Below are 19,455 nucleotides of genomic sequence, written 5' to 3'. Positions count from 1 at the left end.
CTGCTTCATTACCAAACAAATTCCTACTTTGTGCCTGGTGAATATTGGTGCATGTGCATTTGATAGAAGGTGCCAGTGGAATGAATGAAACATTATCCATATGACTGGAGAGTTCCCGTTTCTCCATTGCTCGTCTGTGCTCAAGGATCTTGTTTCAGACACCTGTTGACTGTGGATCCAAACGGTGTGCTTTTTTTATTGGCTCTGTGCTGTTTGAATGCTTTTTTTTTTTTTTTTTTTTCTTTTTTTTTTAATTAATTGAAGATTGTTCTTATTCTAAAACGTAGTGGAGATGGATCTGAAAAAAACAAAAGTTAGGAATTAGACGACTGAGGCTTGAAGGGATGCCTGTGTCATGGGTGCGCAAAGCGATGAGAACGATCAAACAAGTGGAGATAATGATGCATCTCAACAGGACAGTGCCAGTGTGAGTAAGATGTATCCTAAACTGGGGGATGAATAGCTGCGTGTGTAGATTTGTGTAACTTTGATGCTTTGAGTTGAGTTTTGGCCGTTTCTCCAGACTCAAATCTTGAAGATTTATGTTACTGCAAGAATGTGCATATCAAAAATTTAAATCTGTCCACTTATTTAAGATTTAAATGACAGTAAATTCATATATATATATATATATATATATATATATATATATTACTGTTCAACTATGGTCTGCTAACTTGTGATGAGATATGTGCCAGCTGCACAGTGTGGGATGACACTGGATGAATAATACATGTGCACTGGGTAACTCGGTGAGCGCTGGAGTTACATCTGATGGAGTTGCTGCTCCTTTCAGACACTCCGTCACAAGCTGAGGTGCCAAGTAAACCGGCCTCATTTTCAGAACCTTTACCACTCATGCATTTGGGATTGATTATTCAGCCAACTGTAATGTAAGCTAGCTGACCTGGATGTGCCACAGTGATAAGAGGAGGATGACTTCATGATCCTCGTGGTCTTCTAAGAGAGCCGGCATCACCCTCTCGTGCCCTTTCGTCCTGAATCCTCATGCCACTGAAATTATAAATGGAGTGTACCGTTAATTGCTTGTGGTGTTCTTTTCCTATTATTTCAGCACCATTAACCACATTCCCATTACCCGCCCTTTCGTGTGACTGCTCAAAAGGGCAAGGAAAATGTACTGCCCGTGTGACAGCACTTTATATGGCTATGACCGTGTTCCCTCTTTGGCTGTAGATTGCAGATGTGTCAGTGGAGGTGGCCACTGTGGACCACATGCTGCAAAAGCTGCGCAGGAAGTACAGGAAGACCAGACGGAAGCCCAAGGGACTTAAGAGGCTATGGCTTCGTCTGCTGAACATCCCGCACATAGCTGTAATCACCACAGCGGTGGTGTTTGTGGTGGTGGTGATCATATGGTCGCTGCTGTGGGTCTTTATTTGTAAGTGAAAGGATTCTTATGGGCTTACAAAAAATAACACTAAATGATGCTCCTGATAGATATGTAAGGGACAGTTCACCCCAGATTAAACCTACGTTTTCCCTTTGGTCTCATGCATTTTAACATCTGCATTGGGGGAAATGTGTATTTAACTTGAGGTTTAATTCATAATTTTAACCATTTACAAAGAAATGGCCGGTCTGTGATTTTGATGGTTGGTTTATTTTATCAATAAAGCAATTAATAGAAAAGCATTTTGTTCTAGTTCCAGATGAATGAGCATTTTTAATGTACAAATTTTTAATTTGTTTCAAGTATACCATCCAACCAAAGGTCCAACTTAAAGATTAACATGCCAAAAATACATATGAGAAACTATCACTGCATCATTGGCTCTTTTAAGAAATCATGACTTGGTTACTCAACAAAAATCCACAAACCTTGCTGTGGGCAGGTGCATGAAGGAACTGTCTTCTGTACTGAACTACACTCACCAGCCACAGCACTGTGTGGAAGGAAGCATGAACCTGTTCTTTCAAAGAACTGCAAGGGAAATTTAGTTCCACTGTTTTCAAAAGAGGCTACAGATTATACAGTCATGGCAGAAAGAAGGTGCACCCTCTGTCACCTCTAAGGTTTTACATCTCAGGACATAATAAAAATAATCAACCTCAGGGCAACAAAAAATGAGATATTGCACTGTGTCGTTATTTATTTAAGAAACACTAAACCAAAATGGTTTGCACAGCTTTGTTAAGGTCCCGCCACAGCATTTCAATCAGGCTGAGGTCTGAACTTTGACTGGGTCGTTCCAACACTTTGATTTTCCTTTTCAGCCATTCTGCTGTAGACTTCCTGCTGTGCTTGGAATCATTGTCCTGTCGATGACCCAGTTTAGGCCAAACAATCTGACACATTGACTCTATAAAACTTTGTGTATACAGGGGAGTTCATGTTGGACTCAGTGAAGGTGCCCAGGTCCTGTGGCTGCAAACACTACGACCACTGTGCTCAACAGTTGGTATGAGCTGTTTGCGCTATGCATTAAGGCTAGACATCTCCACTTTGGTCTCATATGACCAAAGCACATTGTTCCAGAAGTCTTGTGGTTTATTCATATGCAAACCTAAACCATGCTGCCATGTTCTTTTTAGAGAGAAGAGGCCTGGAAAACCTTCCAGATCAGCCATACTTGTTCAGTCTTTTTTATAATTGTACTTTCATGAACTTAAATATTTAACATGCTAACTGAGGCCTGTAGAGTCTCGGCTGTAGCTCTTTGGGGTTTTGCAGTTTCTCTGAGCATTGCAAAGTCTGACGCTGGGGTGAATTTGAGGATTTATAAGGAGGTTCATAAGAGATTTTAATTTGTCGGGACATCCACTCCTGGGTAGATTGGTCTTGTTTTCCACTCGTGAATGATCTTTCTCATTGTTGAATGATGGAATTCAAATTGTTTGGAAATGGCCAAAGCCTTCTGAGGTTAATGGGCATCAACAATTATTTTGCTTAGATCCTCGCTGATGTCTTTCCTCCTTGTTAACACACACCCGAATGCATTTTGGCCTAATTTTTGTTAAATACATAGTGAGACAGTGTGATATGTTGTGTTTTGTAGTTCATTTGAGGTTGGATTTACTGAATTTTAAGACCCATTAAGGACTGGATTATTTTGGATTAGGGATTATATGTAAAACCTTAGAATTTAAAGGGGGTTTCTTTTCTTTTTATCATGACTATATTTCCAAAGCTGGACAACTCACACTATTACACTCTAGATGACTGTAGATTAATTAGATTTTTGAGGGGAACTGCCCTTTTAATGTCTTTGCAGATTTCAGTGTTTAGATGTTATGCAGACTTTTGCTGATTTTATAGGTAGGTTACTAATAAAAATGTTTTTGTAATTATTTATCTGGTTGAAGCTGCAAAATTTGACCGTATTTCCTCAGTTCGCAGGGAAAGTAACAGTGGAGAATATTTTGCCGGGATGTTCCGTGTTGCCAATGTGGAGTTTATCCCAGAGTATCGGCAAGCAGACTCTCACGAGTTTGTGTCCATGGCAAATAAAATACAGCACGTGGTAGGTCTCAGTGTAACCCTGTTGATGAAGTGATGGTTAGTGCTGATCCGTGCTGCTCTGCTGTTAATAACTGGTTTCTTGTAGGTGAGCAGTGTGTACAAGAGGTCCTCAGTGGCGAAACTCTACAAGCAAGCTGTCATTTCAGACCTCAGGTACTTTGGGGGTTGCAGGTGATCATAAACTGAAACCAAACCAATCTGCTGTTTTTCATTCAGTGTTTTGAGGTTCACTCCACAGTTTAAAGCTGTTTTGTCCATCTGTTTTCCTGCTCAAGTAACAACAATAAAGGTGGCGTGTTGGTACATTTCTTGATGGCTTTTGAAGTCCCTCGGCTGAAGAGCTCAGTAATGTGTGAGGAGTGCATAGCGGCCATTTTCAGAGATTCAGTCGACACCAGCCTTAAGAACAGGTCCTCTGTAGGCTACCTGCTGGGTCTCCCAGTTGACATAGACTCCATCCTCATCAATGGTGTGTTTGTGTGTCTCGCGTGTGTATTTGAAAGCATACTTATCACTCTGTGCTTTTGAAAATAAGAAAAGGACTATTCTGTACTCTTGCAGCTGTTCAGCGTTTGGATTACTCATCCAACACAGTAGGTAAGAAATATTCAGGTGAATATCCTACATGTCTGTACTTTCTTTGCATTAGTTTTTTTTTTTCTCTCTCTTTCTTTTTCCTTTCAGATTCACAGTGTGTGGATAAGATGTATGCCAACCTTCCTGGGGTGACGGTCCCTTTAAACATCTTCTCATCATGGGGCAGTATAAATTGCCATGTAAAGCTCACTGCAGTCCCCGGCTCTCTGATCCGCCTTACCATCACCTCATTTGTTATTGAGCCCAGTGACTGCGTGAACGATGCCCTCGCTGTGTATGATGCTCTGCTGCCCATGAGAGGGCGCATTCTGCACAGGTGAGTCTGCATCAGCGTCTACATTTCTTTTACTTTTGTTTTTGATGTAATTAAGACTGACTGTTCCCTACAACAACACACAAAATTCCCACAGGTTTCTGAAGGTTTATCTGCATGTATTGGCCATTTTAAATCCTGGCACATTTTAGTGGTATGATCATCAATAGCAGCTTAGACTAGGCCCTTCCAATAACCCACTGTTTCTTCTTTTTGAGCCATTTCTCAGATGGCGTCACTTTTAAAACATTTCTGTTCTTACTGTGGCCAAAAACACTATCTTAGATTGAACTGTCCAAAGCACATTACTCCAAAAGACCTGGTTTTTGTTTATATATAGATAGATTGTTAAATACAAATTTTACACATTCTGATGTGCGTATTTGTGCTGCAGGCTGTGTGAGCCGGTGTCCAGCTCCTTCTCCATCATCTCTACCTCCAATTTCATGTTGCTGTCCTTCACTATGACTAATGGGAATAAAAATTTCAGAGGACACTTTGAGGCAATCGCTGAGGAAAGTATGACACCTTTATCTGCTTTTGTCTTATAAGCCAGTATTTCCTCGCAATAATGTTCTCTAAAAACAAAGCATGGGCATAGATTTAAAGCCCATGTAGGGGATTTTTAAAAATATGTATAATGAGCCCCAAAGGTTACTGAAAAATGATTTCTTAATAACACACCCACCCAACACCCAGACTGAAATTATTTGTTATGTGTAACATGTAGCATTATCTGGAGGAACTATAACCCTCGAGTGTCTGTCTCTGTTTCTGTAGTTTGTATGTCTCAAATTGAGACCCAGTTAGAGCCTGACATCACAGGTCAAATCTACAGCCCCTTCTACCCCAGCCTGCTGCCCCCACAGTGCTCCTGTACCTGGAAGTTTAAGGTAGACAGACACAGTGACACGCAAACACACACAGATTATTATTATTTTTATTAGTGTTTATTCATGGTGTATTCTTTTATTTTATAACAGACCCATAACTCCACCTTAGGAGTTGCACTGCACTTCCACAACTATCTACTGAAACCGAAAGACATGAATAGCTGTGACCAAGGCTGGTGGAAGGTCAATGAAGTCATGTATGTGGCTACAGTTGTTTATACTGAATTCAAATAAAAAGTTCCACTGCCTATAATTAGATATTTGTGAATATCTACAGTCACAGATAGTCACCTCATGTCTACTGTGTGTCCTGGATATTTTTAGACTACTCATTTGGCCATGACCATATTTGTCCCACATCCTGTGATGATTTTCTTGATAGTTGTTTTCCTTCCATAGTTTCTGTGGAAGCTACGTGGGACACCACACGGTTTTTCGGATCGCTGACTACAGTCCAGAGGTGGAGTTTCGCTGCAGCTCACGTACCTCTGCTCAGCCTTTTCAGGCGTCTTATAGCAGCTACATTATCAGCCAACGTAAGCACAGCATAACTAGAGCCTGAATCATTGTGACGACTAGGATGCAGTGCAGGAAATGCGTATTTCTGTGTATTTGAGCGTGCATTTTAATTGATGATTGTTTATGAGAGGATTCTAAAAATTACAAGGAGAAAATGTTGGAAAACAGTATGCAAGTTCGTGTGGGAAAAAATAGAATCTGTTCCTAAAGCCATTTTTTTTTGTTAATTTTTTTTTAATTGTAACCCCATAGAAGCTTATTGTGTTGTGTTATAGTGAGCCAGTACACCATTATGATAGAGATTTAGTCTTGTTTCTCTTCCTATGCTCACCAGCCTGTCCAAAGAGCCACTTCTTGTGTAACACGGGATTGTGTGTGGAGAAGAGTCAACTCTGTGATGGCCTGGATGACTGCCAGGACGAGAGTGACGAGATCTTCTGCTGTAAGTTGTTTAACAAGTAACTGAATATTGATTTTTTTTTTTCATCCCCTGCCTGTTTAAAATCGTTTTCTGAATAACCGTTGAAATGTTACACTGTTCAAGATGTCTGGCATGTTGTTTGAATGTATTGATTGGCTGAGGAATCAGTCACAGATTAGAAAACGATGCATATCTTCGCAGCAAGGCCCACGATGAGCTGTGGTGCCAGTAGTCCCCTGCATCCTCTGCTTGTATGCAATGGTGAGACAGATTGCACCAATGGAGTCGATGAACTCAACTGCACTCAGGGTATGTGTTGTTTGCAGCTTTTTAAAGTGAAATGTGCCTTTTAGCCACTGATAACCGCAACATGTTCTGTCGTACATTTCCTGTCAGAAACGGCCTGCTCTGCAATCAGATATCAGTGCAAAAGTGGCTCCTGCATCCTGAAAAAGAACGCAAAGTGTGACGGAGTTTGGGACTGTCGGGACCGCAGTGATGAGGCTGACTGTGGTGAGTTCGCTTCATTACTTGCTCTATGTGCACATCATATTTTTGTAGTAATACAATAATTACAGCTTGTGCTCTTAGGTGACTTCGTTTCCAACACGTGGTATGATGTTCTGGGTTTGTATGACATGATATGTGAACTCTGAGATAAGCTGTAATCATTCTCAAATTTTAGCATACACATAGCACATAATTATGCTCAAACATCTTCAACACTTTGAATTGTTCTGCCTGCGATTTCTTAACATAACATTCAGTTCTGCCAGCAAAAAAAGCTGCAATCAGATGATTCGACCCTTAATTGTTCCTGGATTACCACTGAGTAGCGATCACCATACCTGGATTAAAATATAATTTGAAAATCTGTGGTTGAATTTGAGGGGGGGGACTGAAACCAAAACAACAATCAACTAGAAATGCCTGTTTGTGTTCAAAATGTTCAAATGCTGCTCCATGCTGAGTGGGTGGGGTTCAGTGATCTTGATTCTAAGCCACTGTGGAGTAGAAATTATTTTTTGTTTAGTACAATTAATAAGCTCAAAAACACAGTGAGTTTTTAATTCAGTTTAATTCACTGCACTAAAAATTATTTTTGGAGCAGCAGTATATGCTGAACTATGGATGTAAGATGCCTTATAAATGCTGTTGCCTCCACCTTTTCATTATTTCCTCAGTTGTTTGCTTTACTACAATCATAAGTGTTTGGCAAATAGATTCAGTGAAGTAAAGTTGATTCAACTCAGTAGAAGCTATAACCACAAATATTTGCTTATATTATATTTGCTTACCCTTTAAGTTATCTGATTTTAACGACCATGATTAGGCTGCAACAACACAGCCAGTTTTTTGCCAGATCCTTCACACAGTTTCATGAGAAAGCTGTTCTTTTTCTAATCCTCTGCGCACTGAGCTGCAAACTTGCTGACCTGCAGCTCTGAGGTGACCTGTAGCTCTCTCTGTTTGCTGTTATTTTATCATGATGGGGTCTCAAGGTGGTGGGAACAGTTCTGCCTTTGATCACTCACTAAGACTGGGCATACGTGCACGTGTGTTCATGTGCATGGACACACACACACGTGCATCAGAGCTCTGAGTTTTAATAAGGTGGCAGTGGGACTGCCAGCCACGGTGATGATTCAGCATGTCAGCGTAGGTGGTTATTGTGGGTGTGGAACTCATGCCATAAGCTGTACACACTGATAAAGGCATAGTGTGCACACGCGTTATAAATGTGTGGCAACTCTATGCATACACATAATAATAATATCGGATTCAGTACTGTCACTCTGCTGCATAAATAGTATTCTCCTTTAAAATGTAACAAGTGTAACAACAAAACCACTATATCATCCTCAGCTTGTGGTCATCCATCCCCATTGCCCAGGGTGGGTTCATCTACAGGGTTTGAGCGTATTGTGGGCGGAGTTAACTCTGTGGAGGGGGAGTGGCCTTGGCAGGTCAGCCTTCACTTCACTGGTAGCCTGTACTGTGGCGCTTCTGTCCTCTCCTCTGATTGGCTCATCTCAGCTGCTCACTGCTTCAGCAAACAGAGGTCAGCGATCCTCACTGGTGTTCTTATATACTGCAAGTACTTTTTTAATTTAGTAATAACCTCACATTAATTACTCTGAGCAGGCCTAGAATAAATAATGTTGCATAGATTCCCAGCCTTTTTGAACCAATCACTGTCTACTTGCAGCTCCTGTTACATAGCAACTCATCTTTTATTTAGTTGTGTAAGATCCAGCTTAATGAGTTCCAGTGTAAATTATGTAACCTGCTCATTTAGTGTCTTTGACCTCTGACCTCTGCAGGCTCTCTGATCCACGTTACTGGAGCGCCCACCTTGGCATGCTGACACAAGGCAGTGTCAAATATGTGGCGGAGATACAGCGGATCGTGGTGCATGAGTATTATAGTGCACAAACCTTTGACTATGACATCGCCCTGCTGCAGCTAAAGAAGCCTTGGCCTCCCTCCCTCAGCCCACTTGTCCAGCCTGTGTGCCTACCACCCACCTCCCACACTGTCACTGACAGCCACCGCTGCGTGGTCACAGGGTGGGGATACCGATCTGAGGAAGGTAAGCACAGTGTGAGCCATTTCCTGACAAGTGAACATCTAATTTCTTCACCATGTCATCTCATGGAGATGAAAGGAGTTCCCATGATGATCCAAAATATTTCAGATGCAAATATTTCTGCTTGTCATGTTGCAGCTGAGTAGTCATCATAAAATAAACATTTTTTTTTAAATGAATAAAAGCACTGAAGGGTCTGAAGGACCATAGTCTGGTGTGGAGGATAGAGGGTAAGCTTTTACGGACTGCAGAATCCAGGATGGGGTGTAGGGGAAGAGAAGGTTAAATGAGCACTGGGGAACAAGGGCATGTAAGGCTTTGTAGGTGAGGAGGTGCGTTTTATAGGAGATGCCATTTGACCGGGAGCCAGTAGAGGTGCATAAGGGTGAGGGTGATGTGTGGTTGAGTTTGAAACACACTGCAACTTCTCCGGGGCTTTGTTACGCAGACAAAACAGGACACCGTTGCAGTGGTCCAGGTTAGGAGGTGATGAAGGATTGAGCTGCAGAGCTTGAGGGCTAATTGGTAGAGTCTGGAGCGCATGATATGCCGTGTATCTCTGTCTTCTCCTAAATCTGTTGCTGTATAGAAACACAGACTGAGACTAATGTTTGTTCTCATCACCTTCAGTTGTCACGGTCCTGTGCTGTTCTGCTCTACTACTTATGTCAGGCTAAAGCTCCAAAAATGTGTAAATGTTTTTGTCTGATGCATGATCCATATCCATATCTCGCCACTCTGCAGACAAGGTGCTGCCCTCAGTGCTGCAGAAAGCAGAGGTGTCTCTACTGAGCCAGACGGAGTGTAAGAAGCGATACGGCCTCATCTCTCCACGCATGCTGTGTGCTGGAGTCCCCTCAGGAGCACGGGATGCCTGCAGGGTAAGCTCCTATCTGACTGAAAAGACTCATAAGACTCACCTGAATTTTAGTGCACATTAGTGAGCAAATGATTCCAAGTTACTTTTGTGTACTCTTTGTGTCTCAGGGAGATTCAGGTGGTCCTTTGTCCTGTCAGGCACCAGGCGGGGGTCGCTGGTTCCTAATTGGGATTGTCAGCTGGGGGTCCGGTTGCGGCAGACCAAACCTACCCGGGGTCTACACCAGGGTCACCAAGTTCACCTCTTGGGTCAATAGCCATATCAGTATAATGACATAATGAAATTCATCAAATGCCAGCACAATATTCCAAATAAAAAACATTACTGGATACTGTGTACTGTTTTATTTTTTCATCCAGTTATTAATAGTTTACTGATATTATAAAATTCCATTAATCTGTAAAAGATTTAAAAGTTAATCTTTTTTTTCGCAGATAGGATAAGAGCTCTTACAGTCCTCTTACAGTTTCAGATATGTAATTGCAGGTTCTGTTTTGTCCCCTACGGAGCATCCAAGGGCACAGCAGCTCAGCCCCAGTTGTGATACCTCACACGTTCCCCTCAAACACTCTTTTGTCCCTCCGAGCTGAACCCCCGCATACACAGCGAGGAAGTTTGCCCACAATATCTGTCGCACGGATGGTTGTGCGGATTGTACCCTTTCATAGTGGTCTCATTGTCCCCGCACTGCATTATGGGGCTCCGTGTGACACCTGCCGCTAGGTTCAGGTAAATGGGAGGCGGTGAATACCCGCAGCATCCGAGCCGCTCAGGTCGGGTTTCGGTGGGCTTTTTTTTTTTTTTTCTTTTCCCCTCTTCCAAAGGTAGCGACAACGGGGATTTCCTCTCTCTCCATCGTTTCTATGCCTGGGGTATTGTTGCATATCGCCTCTAAACGAGCCAGTGCTATGTGGACTCTCCCCGAAAGCAAAACTTGCGAAGTGTACTGCGTCTCCGGGCATGGACACTCAGGCTGCTCCGCTGCACAGGTAAGCCGTCAGTGCGCCCCTTTCACCGCGCAGGTACGACGGTGTCAGTCAGACCTTTCTGCGAGAACTGTTTTCTCAGTATATTCTGACCTTATCGCAAAAGCTTTCAGCCTGTTTAACTTTTTCCATTAAGAGATGGGTGCATAATATTTAGAACCCATGGCACTGTTACCTGTGATTCATCTTAAGTATAAAATCAGGCTCTAGAGGTCTGTGGGTCGCATTCTTATGAATGTCCATATCAGGGTGGCCCACCACTTGATTGAGTTGCTGACACCGCAGAGCCAGGCCGTGGGAAAGCAGGCCACTCCAGCAACTCTTTGTCCCTGGGGAAATCTGCCATGCCATTAAATGTCTTAGGAGATCTTTTATTCTGAAGGATGTTCTCCATTGCTCTCAGGAAATCAGTACCTGGCTCTGCTAAATATGCCTTCTACTGATTTTTGGTATATAGGCTGCCTTTTCTTTACTGATTTTCTGCTGTGCACCCATAAAAATAACAATTAGAAGCAATTTGAGAACACGCACAAAAAAAAAAGACTTGTATGATATTTGAGTCATGTCCTTGTCTTTGAAAGGGAGAAGGGGACTTAAAGCCCACCCATTCACTGAGCCCCCCCACGAAGCCTGAGGATCAGGCCGAGCACAAGGTGGAGGGGGTACACGCTCCAGTGTGTGGTTCATGGAGGAGGTGGATGTTGGGTCTCTCGCCTTTCTTTCCCTTTATTGCTGCCATTGCACTGACACTCCACTACTTAACATGTGAGTATAGAGCTGCATAAGATTTTTCTAGTCCGCTCCTGCCATGTAAAATGTCTTTATTTTGAGTCGCAGGGTGCACCTGTCTCAAATCTCTCCCTCCTTCTGCACAGCTCCACCTTGCTCAGTGTTCTTTCTCGGAGGCAGCGTGGAGTTCCCAAACCTGAGCTTCTCCTTGGAGCTGGCTGACTCCACCTCCCCTCAGTTCCGCCTGCAGGCTCAGGCTTTGAACCATTATGTAAGTGGAACTGCGAACCTGTCCGTCACTGCCTCCCGTCTGAATGACACTTTAGAGTGCTGCTTGACCTTGCTCCCTCAGGCTGAAGTTGATCTTGTTGTTGTTGCTCTAACTTTGATATCCTTCTCTGTGGCAGGTTACTGCTGTTTTTTTATGCCACACATTCAAAACACAGCCGCACTCCTCCTCCTCTTCTTCTGTCTTTGCTTTCTTATTTGCTCGATTTCTTCTTATCTACATTACCCTCCCATCTTTTCTTCTTTTTCTTTTCTGCACAACACTTACCTCTGCCCCTCTCTCTCTGTCTCTCGCTGGTAGTGTTAAATGTAAAGCTGTAACAAGACCTGGGCACAGTGTGTGTGCAGGTTCCTGAGATCCCCAGGGACAGGGCCCTTTCAGGGCCGAAGACAAGCTCAGTATTTGTGAGCCTCACTAGGCCCAGGCAGCAAGAGTGAGAGGAAGAGCAGGCCTTCAATAAAAACATTGTCTGTGTTGCTTTCATACAATCAGCCACTCTGTGCACCGGACACTACAGAGAGCAGGTAAACCTCTGTTTGATGCTGAGGTTAAGAGGGAGAGACAGGGCAGTAGGGCAATCCAGATTGATAGAAGGGCTGGGAGGAGATATAAGAGGGGGGATTTGGATTTTTGGAGCAAAAGGTCAGGCGTATGGCGGTAGATTTAGCCAGTAAACTGATAGGTGGAAATTCCCCCAAACTCTGCAGTACCATAGTTTAATATCCCTGTAAGCAGCTGTAATGGTAATTTAGCTGCTTTGTTAAGTGGCTGTAGTATCTTTGTGGCCATCTGTTCAAAGAACAGGTGAACTGAAGGCTAAGAGCCAATACCACCCAGTATCTTACCTCAACACAGCAGGCAGGTAGAGACACAATGGAGCTCTGTGCTGGTCAAAGTCAGCATGGACACACACAAGAACACATAAGAAGAATGCTTTTACTAAACTTGTCAAACACATGCATCCAGGTGTGTTTTCATGTCACTTCAGCGGGAAAAGCCATCTCACGTGCACTTTGTGACATCATGCTGACAGTGTTTCTTCCCTTTTTTTTTTTTATTAAACACAGTTCTCAGAACTCTACGAGTCCTCGCCGTGGAGCTCTTATTACATGCGCTCAGGAATTGCCGCCTTCAGGTATGTCGCACCTAAACAAAATCTACTGGTGTAGTGCAGCAGTTTTTGCATGCCAAGAGCATGCATGACAACAGTTCACTGAGATCTAAACTCTGTGTGTGATAGTGAAGGAGCAGAAGGGCTCACCGTCTTCTACTGGAGTAAATTCACTGCCCCAGAGGATGTTGCAGTGGAAATCCCGACATTCAGCCCAGAGAGGCTGCAGCGGCGATTTCCCGGCAGCAACAAGGTGCAGCGGGAAAGCATTAATGAGCAGCGCTACTATATGCAGCAAGATGATGACACACTTCATTTACTGGGTAGATACACTACTTAAACTGCAAATGCTTAACAGTATTACTGTATATTTCAAACAGAAATCATTTAGTTAGCCTTTTGTAAATGCTTCATATTTTACCCATGTTTTAGATTTTTGGCACTCGATGTGTTTCTTTCTAGGTTTGGACCCTGATGACTTTGATCCAGATGAAAGATCTGACAAAATCAAAAATCCAAATAATATACAGGGTGGGAAATGGCAGCTCGGCTTCCAAGGTGAGGGGAGTATTGTTCTGGCTTTGCACTTTAAAATTAGGTCTGTTTTGGAGAGTCAAACATTTCTGAGAACTGCCTGCCCTTCCACGTGCACACACGGGAAGCCAGATGGGTGAGAGAACAAGCTAGACCCAGGCACAGAACAAGGCAGACATTAATGACATCAGATATGACACTGATTAAGTCAGACAAAGCAGGAAAGGTGGAGCTGGTCTGTTTAAGCAGCTTACAAATGTGCACTAACTATGCAGGTTAAATTGCACCATTTCCCCATTATAGCTGGACTTTACAGTTTCTTTGTTCTGTGTGTGTGTGTGTGTGTGTGTGTGTGTGTGTGTGTGTGTGTGTGTGTGTGTGTGTGTGTGTGTGTGTGTGTGTGTGTGTGTGTGTGTGTGTGTGTGTGATCTAATCTGACTAACAAAGTCAGTATTATTAACTTTTCCTCTGTTTAGCAATGTCCTTTGACCTCTATGCCAAATATGGTAACAACCGCACCCTGAGCCTTGTGAATCCCAAGAAGCCATACTACCAGTGGCGACTTCGTGTACCATCGGGTCACGTGGTTCGACTGGTCGTCCTCTCCCTTCATGGTGCCACACCAGGAAGCTGCACCGCTCACAAGCTCTCTGCATATGATTTCTTACTTCCTTTACAGAACAAGATAATCGCCAGGTAAAACATTTTATGGGCTTTGATATTTGTGCACGTGCAGTAGCAACTGATAAGTACTTTACTTTTATTTGGAAATATTGTGTCTAAAAATGATGCATGTGACTGCTGCAGGTGGTGTGGGCTGCCAGTTTCAGGCTCATCTCCGGTCATGAAGCTGACATCCTCTGGGAATGTGATGTTGGTCACGTTCTCTTTCAGCAGACAGAGGGATGGAGCCATCTTCAAAGCTTATTTCCAGGCCATCCCAAAAGCAGGTTTGAGTGCTCTCACACAGACAAAAACAATCTAATTTCATTTTGAATTGCATACGCAGAGCAGATGTTGCCTTTGTGTTGCTGTGTACTTTGTGCACTTATCTGTGTCACCATCTTCCCGGGCAGGTTGCGGAGGGTCAATTTCCTCCTGGAATGGCTCTATTTCTTCACCTTACTACCCTTCCTATTACCCGCCTAATATAGACTGCATTTGGACAGTGCGGGTGAGCTACATAAAAAAATATTTGGACGTCTTAGGAACAATGCAATATCCTTCTGTAGCCTGTCCACATTCCAGCATCTCTGAACTTTCCTTAATCATCTCTGGTTGCATTCTCAGGTGCCCCTGCCAGGATACCTGATCTCCATAACTATCGTCACAATGGACATTCAGGAATCCCCATCATCAGAGAAGGATTGTGAGAAGGACTGGCTGGACATTGGAGGCATGAAGTGAGTTGTAAAACTCAATTTTAACTGCTGGTATATTTTTATCTCAGTGTTTTTGAGCATGCTTAAGGGTTAAAAGTAAAACTCCTTAATTTACTGTATCTCCAGATTGTGTAATCCAGTATCAGACAGCAGCAAGAAGCGAGTCTTCTCCTCTCCTCTGACCCTCCACTTCCACTCTGATGAATCTCTCACCCACAAGGGCTTCTACTTGCTATACCGGGCCTTCTCCCCAGAGGGCAGTAAGTGGAACCGGATGCTTTCACTCCACTCTTGTAACAGCATTGGAAGGATTTCCTTTATTTAGACATAGACAAAAAAAAAAACAAAAAACTGATCTTCTACTGAGCTTTTACTCACAGCTGCTAGTTTATTCGTAAAGAAAAGGTCATTTAGGTATTTTTAGACCAAATTTTAAAGAGAAAAAGTAGAATAATTGAAAAACAGGAAACAAAACAAACCAACAAAAATCACCACATCAACCCAAGAATAATTTGGATTGCTTTATCTCTACAGTTTGTTCTTGCGGCATCAATATTTCGGTCCTCCCCCTGTCACTGACATGCAAACATGGTGCATTTCTTCCATTTCTCTCGACACTGTTCGTCTTGAGGTCTTATCTTCATAAGAAGAATTTCAGTTGCTTCATAAAATGTATTCAACTCACTCTTGTGTTGCTGGGTACAGTTTGTATTAGACAAATATCTGCCTTCTTTTGACACAATATTTCCTGCCATATTAACTAAATACACCATACGTGACCTTGGTATTCATAACCCCGAAAACCAAAAGGCATGAGAATGGTTTACATTTACTGCTCCACATTGTCTCCATCATGGCTGTGTTACAGATAGAAATGTACTCCTAATTTTGGGAGTGTGCTTGTGCTGCTCTGATTATGCCATTTTTGTCCAAATTTCCACTGGGTTTTACTTCTCACTCATAAACATCCATCAGTTATAAATATCTGAAGTTGCCCTGGTTGCGTAATGTGAAAGTTATTTTCATTTCCTAAAAACTCATAAAATTCCCATCTTTTATTACCATACACTGTGTTGTTATTCCATTTGGTATCCTCTGTTTGAATCTCTGGTCCGAGGTATTTGGGGTACAGTGTTGGTAAGTTACCCATCAAAATAATCTGAGTTCTTCCTCTAATTTATATTTATACACTGGGAAAAAAATAGAATAATTTCAGAGTATGTTTCTTTGCTCTCTATCTTTAGCTTGCCCTCGCCAGTTCCGTTGTGGAGATAGTCACTGTATCCCTCTGAGGAAAGTGTGTGATGGGGTAAAAGACTGCTCAGACGGACGGGACGAGGCTAAATGTTGTAAGTCTCGTTGCCTAAGGCCTGTGCATTGCCTTCACCCAGCTAGTCTTGTATTCTTCACGTTGGATCTCTAGTTTGTATTGTGCTTGCACATCTTGATGTTGATAAGACACAAACCTTGCATTGGACTCACATTTGTTTGTGTTTTGTGTTTGCACCTATGAACCGAATGTGTAGCATCCTGCAGGCCGGGGGAACTGTTGTGTGGGAACGGCCAGTGCAAACCTCAGAGCCAGTGTGCCAGTCAGAGCACGTGTGCAGACAGCAGTGAAGAGGGCAGCTGTGGTGAGTAAAACACACTGCTGCTGTATTCATATTTCATATCTCTGTTTGTTTCAATCTCGTGTCTCATGCTGCATTCTTTTTGCTTTTCAGGAGGTAAATGTTACCACGTTTGCCCCAACAAGGTGTGTTTGCCTAAGTCGTCTGTGTGCGATGGCGTCATTGACTGCAAAGACCGCAGTGACGAGCTCAACTGCACCAGAGCATGTGAGCGCTTATGACTAGGTGCCAGGTGTTTGTGTGACAGTGTGCTATTAGAAACAATATTATGGCATTCATTCTCTTTAGATGTTAAAGGCTGCTCCTCATCCTCCTACAAATGTGCCAACGGGAAGTGCGTCAGTAAAGTCAACCCGGAGTGTGACGGTGTTAAAGACTGCTACGATGGCTCTGATGAACTGCGCTGTGGTAATTAACCCCCCCCTGTACTTGTGCCTTCTTGCTATTCAAAAGAGGCTCTGACATTTTCATACATGTTTCCTTTTCCACCTCCCAGGCTGCGGTAACAGGCCCAAAAAGCGCACTAAGATAGTGGGAGGGAATGACGCCATGGCAGGGTCATGGCCGTGGCAGGTCAGTCTCCAGATGGATCGCTACGGGCATGTCTGTGGAGCCACACTGGTCTCAAACCGCTGGCTTATCTCTGCTGCTCACTGTTTCCAGGACTCTGATGCCATTAAGTAAGAAAAATACAGAGAACCATATGTTGATGATTCATACATAAACACTGTATTTAAGCGCAGTGTTTCCCAGATACTCAGATGCGCGTGCGTGGCGTGCTTACATGGGAATGCGTGTGATGACCACGGGAAACCAAGGAGCATCCACCAGACTGATTCGCCGCATCCTTCTCCACCCACAGTATGACCAGTTCACGTCTGATTATGACATCGCCCTGCTCGAGCTCAGCGCACCTGTTTTTTTCAATGACTTGGTACAGCCTGTGTGTGTCCCTGCCTCCTCTCACACTTTCACCACAGGGACTAGCTGCTATGTCACAGGCTGGGGTGTTCTTATGGAGGACGGTAAGCACTCGTTATTGAATGAAAATATGCACGAAGTGTTTTTCAAAGCAGCATCTTACAGATAACCTGAGCCGCAAAATGTCTTCTATTACCGGTTCTGTGAATTACAGGTGAATTAGCCTCTCGCTTACAAGAGGCCTCAGTGAAGATCATAAACAGGAGCACGTGCAACAAGCTGTATGATGACGCTGTCACTCCCAGGATGCTGTGTGCTGGTAATCTGCAGGGAGGGGTGGATGCCTGTCAGGTAAGTGTGTATGCTGGTGAATTTTATGGAAAAGTACTGCATATGGACTGTTAAGAAATATCATAATTTATCTTTTAGTCATAACCACAAATAGCATAGCCTTGTTCTTTAGATAATTTTTCTATTTAAGCAATATTTCCAGGAATTTCCGTCTAAACCACAAAAATCTGCTTCAAGAAAAAATGTGCTGCTCCTCATGCCAAAAACTATCATCAGTACAGTTAGTCATTAAGTCTCCATAGGAAGCGCTAAGCATCTTTCCTGTGAGTCTGTTGCATAACTGCAGCTGTTCCTTGCATTTATGCACATGGTGCAACAGTGGCAACTTAATTCATTATTACTAACTGTTAATTATTCCCAACACAGGTAGGATCATACTGCACTTAATGGTAAATTACAGTCTGCACATTTCTATACATCAGATAGGTCAGCTGGAAGATTCTTCCTGTTGAAAGAGAGTTTTTCCTTCCCGCTGTCACCAAGTGCTGCTCATAGGGGGTTGTGTAATTGCTTAATTTTCCCTCTAATATTGTAGGGTCTTTAGCTTATGATGTAAAGAGCCTTGAGGCGACTGTTGTTATGAATTGACACTGTATAATAAAAACTGAAGTGAATCTTCAACCATCACTGTCCTGATCACCATAATCATTTAAATAATTAACAAAATATGGGAACAGATAGTCTTCTAACAATGGGAGCACATTTTTATGGTAAATTACATATTGTTTTAATTTTATCAGAAAATAATCAAAGATCAAATCAAATAACACATACAGCAGATTTGCGCTTCAGGCCTTACAGAAAAAGATACCAGTTCTCTGTGGTGCTTTTCAGGTTGGGTTGTTAAAGGGTCACTTCACTCAAAATCCCTAAAAATCTTGTCAAAAAGCTTGATTGACAGACTTATTTATCCAGATGACCATATGGCAGTGTTAGACAGCGAGTAACTTATAACAGGTAGCTTGGTTAGCAGTAAGTTCACGAAACAGCTGCATCAATAAAAGCTATCATTCACTGACATTTAGCTGATGTTTGCAAGTATTTAGTTAGTTAGACACTTGTCTGACAGAGTAAGTATAAAAGTTGCTGCTAATGTTTGCAACAGCATTCAGCTGTGTTGCTGCTATTCTCCTTGGGTGTTGGAACTGATGTTATCCACAGAGCTTAAAAAGTATCAGTAAATACAAAATACCCTGGAGGTACTTTTGAGCATTTACTTTTTATAATCTTTATGTTTGTGTTTTCTGTCTACAAGTTTATAAGTGTGTGTGTGTGTGTGTGTCCCCTCAGGGTGACTCTGGGGGTCCGTTAGTGTGTCTGGAGCGAGGCAGGCGGTGGTTCTTGGCGGGGATCGTGAGCTGGGGCGAGGGCTGCGCGAGACAGAATCGTCCCGGCGTCTACACGCAGGTGGTTAAATTCACTGACTGGATCCATCAGCAGACCAAAGGACAGGTGTGACCAACAAACATCTCACTCACATGAACTACATGGCAGCGCTTACGCACAGGAAGAAGGTTTCAGACCTGAAGTCTGTCTTCAGATTGTCGTCACGACGGATGGCTACACAATGAGTCAGTTTTTGGCAGTGTGTCCTAAGCATTGGGCCAGCAGGGGCATCATCCCTTTTCCAAACCTTCCTGCTTCCTCATATTCCTCAGACAACATCAGCAGTGTTGTATGGACAAAAAAAAAAAAAAAAAAAGAAGAAGGAAAAAATCAGGTGTTAAGCTGATTATTTTTGGCTTGCTGCAACACTGGAATCCAAGACAAACAATGTTTCTCAAAAAACTTGTTCAGCTACATAAATTGCACTGCTCACCCTAG

The 19,455-nt window shown here is 42.9% G+C and overlaps 2 protein-coding genes across 2 annotated transcripts; both read left to right on the top strand.

Moving 5' to 3' along the window:
• Window positions 1–355: 355 nt before the first annotated feature.
• On the top strand, window positions 356–9,981 carry tmprss7 (transmembrane serine protease 7). The gene is made up of 18 exons (XM_030756209.1): window positions 356–427; window positions 1,198–1,402; window positions 3,355–3,485; window positions 3,570–3,637; window positions 3,760–3,953; window positions 4,046–4,081; window positions 4,169–4,397; window positions 4,789–4,913; window positions 5,175–5,287; window positions 5,378–5,484; window positions 5,687–5,823; window positions 6,141–6,248; window positions 6,429–6,536; window positions 6,624–6,740; window positions 8,094–8,289; window positions 8,552–8,820; window positions 9,562–9,698; window positions 9,805–9,981. The coding sequence occupies exons 1-18, from the start codon at window positions 356–358 to the stop codon at window positions 9,973–9,975; spliced, it is 2,523 nt and encodes an 840-aa protein (XP_030612069.1). The 3' UTR covers window positions 9,976–9,981.
• A 624-nt stretch (window positions 9,982–10,605) lies between these two features.
• Window positions 10,606–19,089, top strand: LOC115799591 (suppressor of tumorigenicity 14 protein homolog). The gene is made up of 19 exons (XM_030756818.1): window positions 10,606–10,686; window positions 11,265–11,448; window positions 11,559–11,683; window positions 12,769–12,836; window positions 12,942–13,135; window positions 13,275–13,370; window positions 13,823–14,042; window positions 14,154–14,296; window positions 14,423–14,520; window positions 14,637–14,749; window positions 14,855–14,988; window positions 15,973–16,077; window positions 16,255–16,362; window positions 16,453–16,566; window positions 16,648–16,767; window positions 16,856–17,039; window positions 17,113–17,384; window positions 17,495–17,631; window positions 18,922–19,089. Exons 1-19 carry the CDS (start codon window positions 10,606–10,608, stop codon window positions 19,087–19,089), a joined length of 2,664 nt encoding a protein of 887 aa, XP_030612678.1.
• Window positions 19,090–19,455: the final 366 nt, after the last annotated feature.

This window comes from Archocentrus centrarchus, chromosome 20 (assembly GCF_007364275.1).
Source record: "Archocentrus centrarchus isolate MPI-CPG fArcCen1 chromosome 20, fArcCen1, whole genome shotgun sequence".
Lineage (NCBI taxonomy): Eukaryota > Metazoa > Chordata > Actinopteri > Cichliformes > Cichlidae > Archocentrus > Archocentrus centrarchus.
Note: the sequence above shows the minus strand (reverse complement) of the source record. Positions and strands in the feature narration are given on the sequence as shown.

What these genes read in the sequence shown, in the direction of transcription:
- tmprss7 (XM_030756209.1), top strand. Translation starts at nt 356, where the DNA reads ATGGGTGCGCAAAGCGATGAGAACGATCAAACAAGTGGAGATAATGAT. An exon ending in CAAATAAAATACAGCACGTG is followed by an intron (nt 3,486 to 3,569) that starts GTAGGTCTCAGT and finishes GGTTTCTTGTAG; the next exon opens with GTGAGCAGTGTGTACAAGAG. An exon ending in GAGTGACGAGATCTTCTGCT is followed by an intron (nt 6,249 to 6,428) that starts GTAAGTTGTTTA and finishes ATATCTTCGCAG; the next exon opens with CAAGGCCCACGATGAGCTGT.
- LOC115799591 (XM_030756818.1), top strand. Translation starts at nt 10,606, where the DNA reads ATGTGGACTCTCCCCGAAAGCAAAACTTGCGAAGTGTACTGCGTCTCC. An exon ending in CTGGACATTGGAGGCATGAA is followed by an intron (nt 14,750 to 14,854) that starts GTGAGTTGTAAA and finishes CTGTATCTCCAG; the next exon opens with ATTGTGTAATCCAGTATCAG. An exon ending in CAGTGAAGAGGGCAGCTGTG is followed by an intron (nt 16,363 to 16,452) that starts GTGAGTAAAACA and finishes TTTGCTTTTCAG; the next exon opens with GAGGTAAATGTTACCACGTT.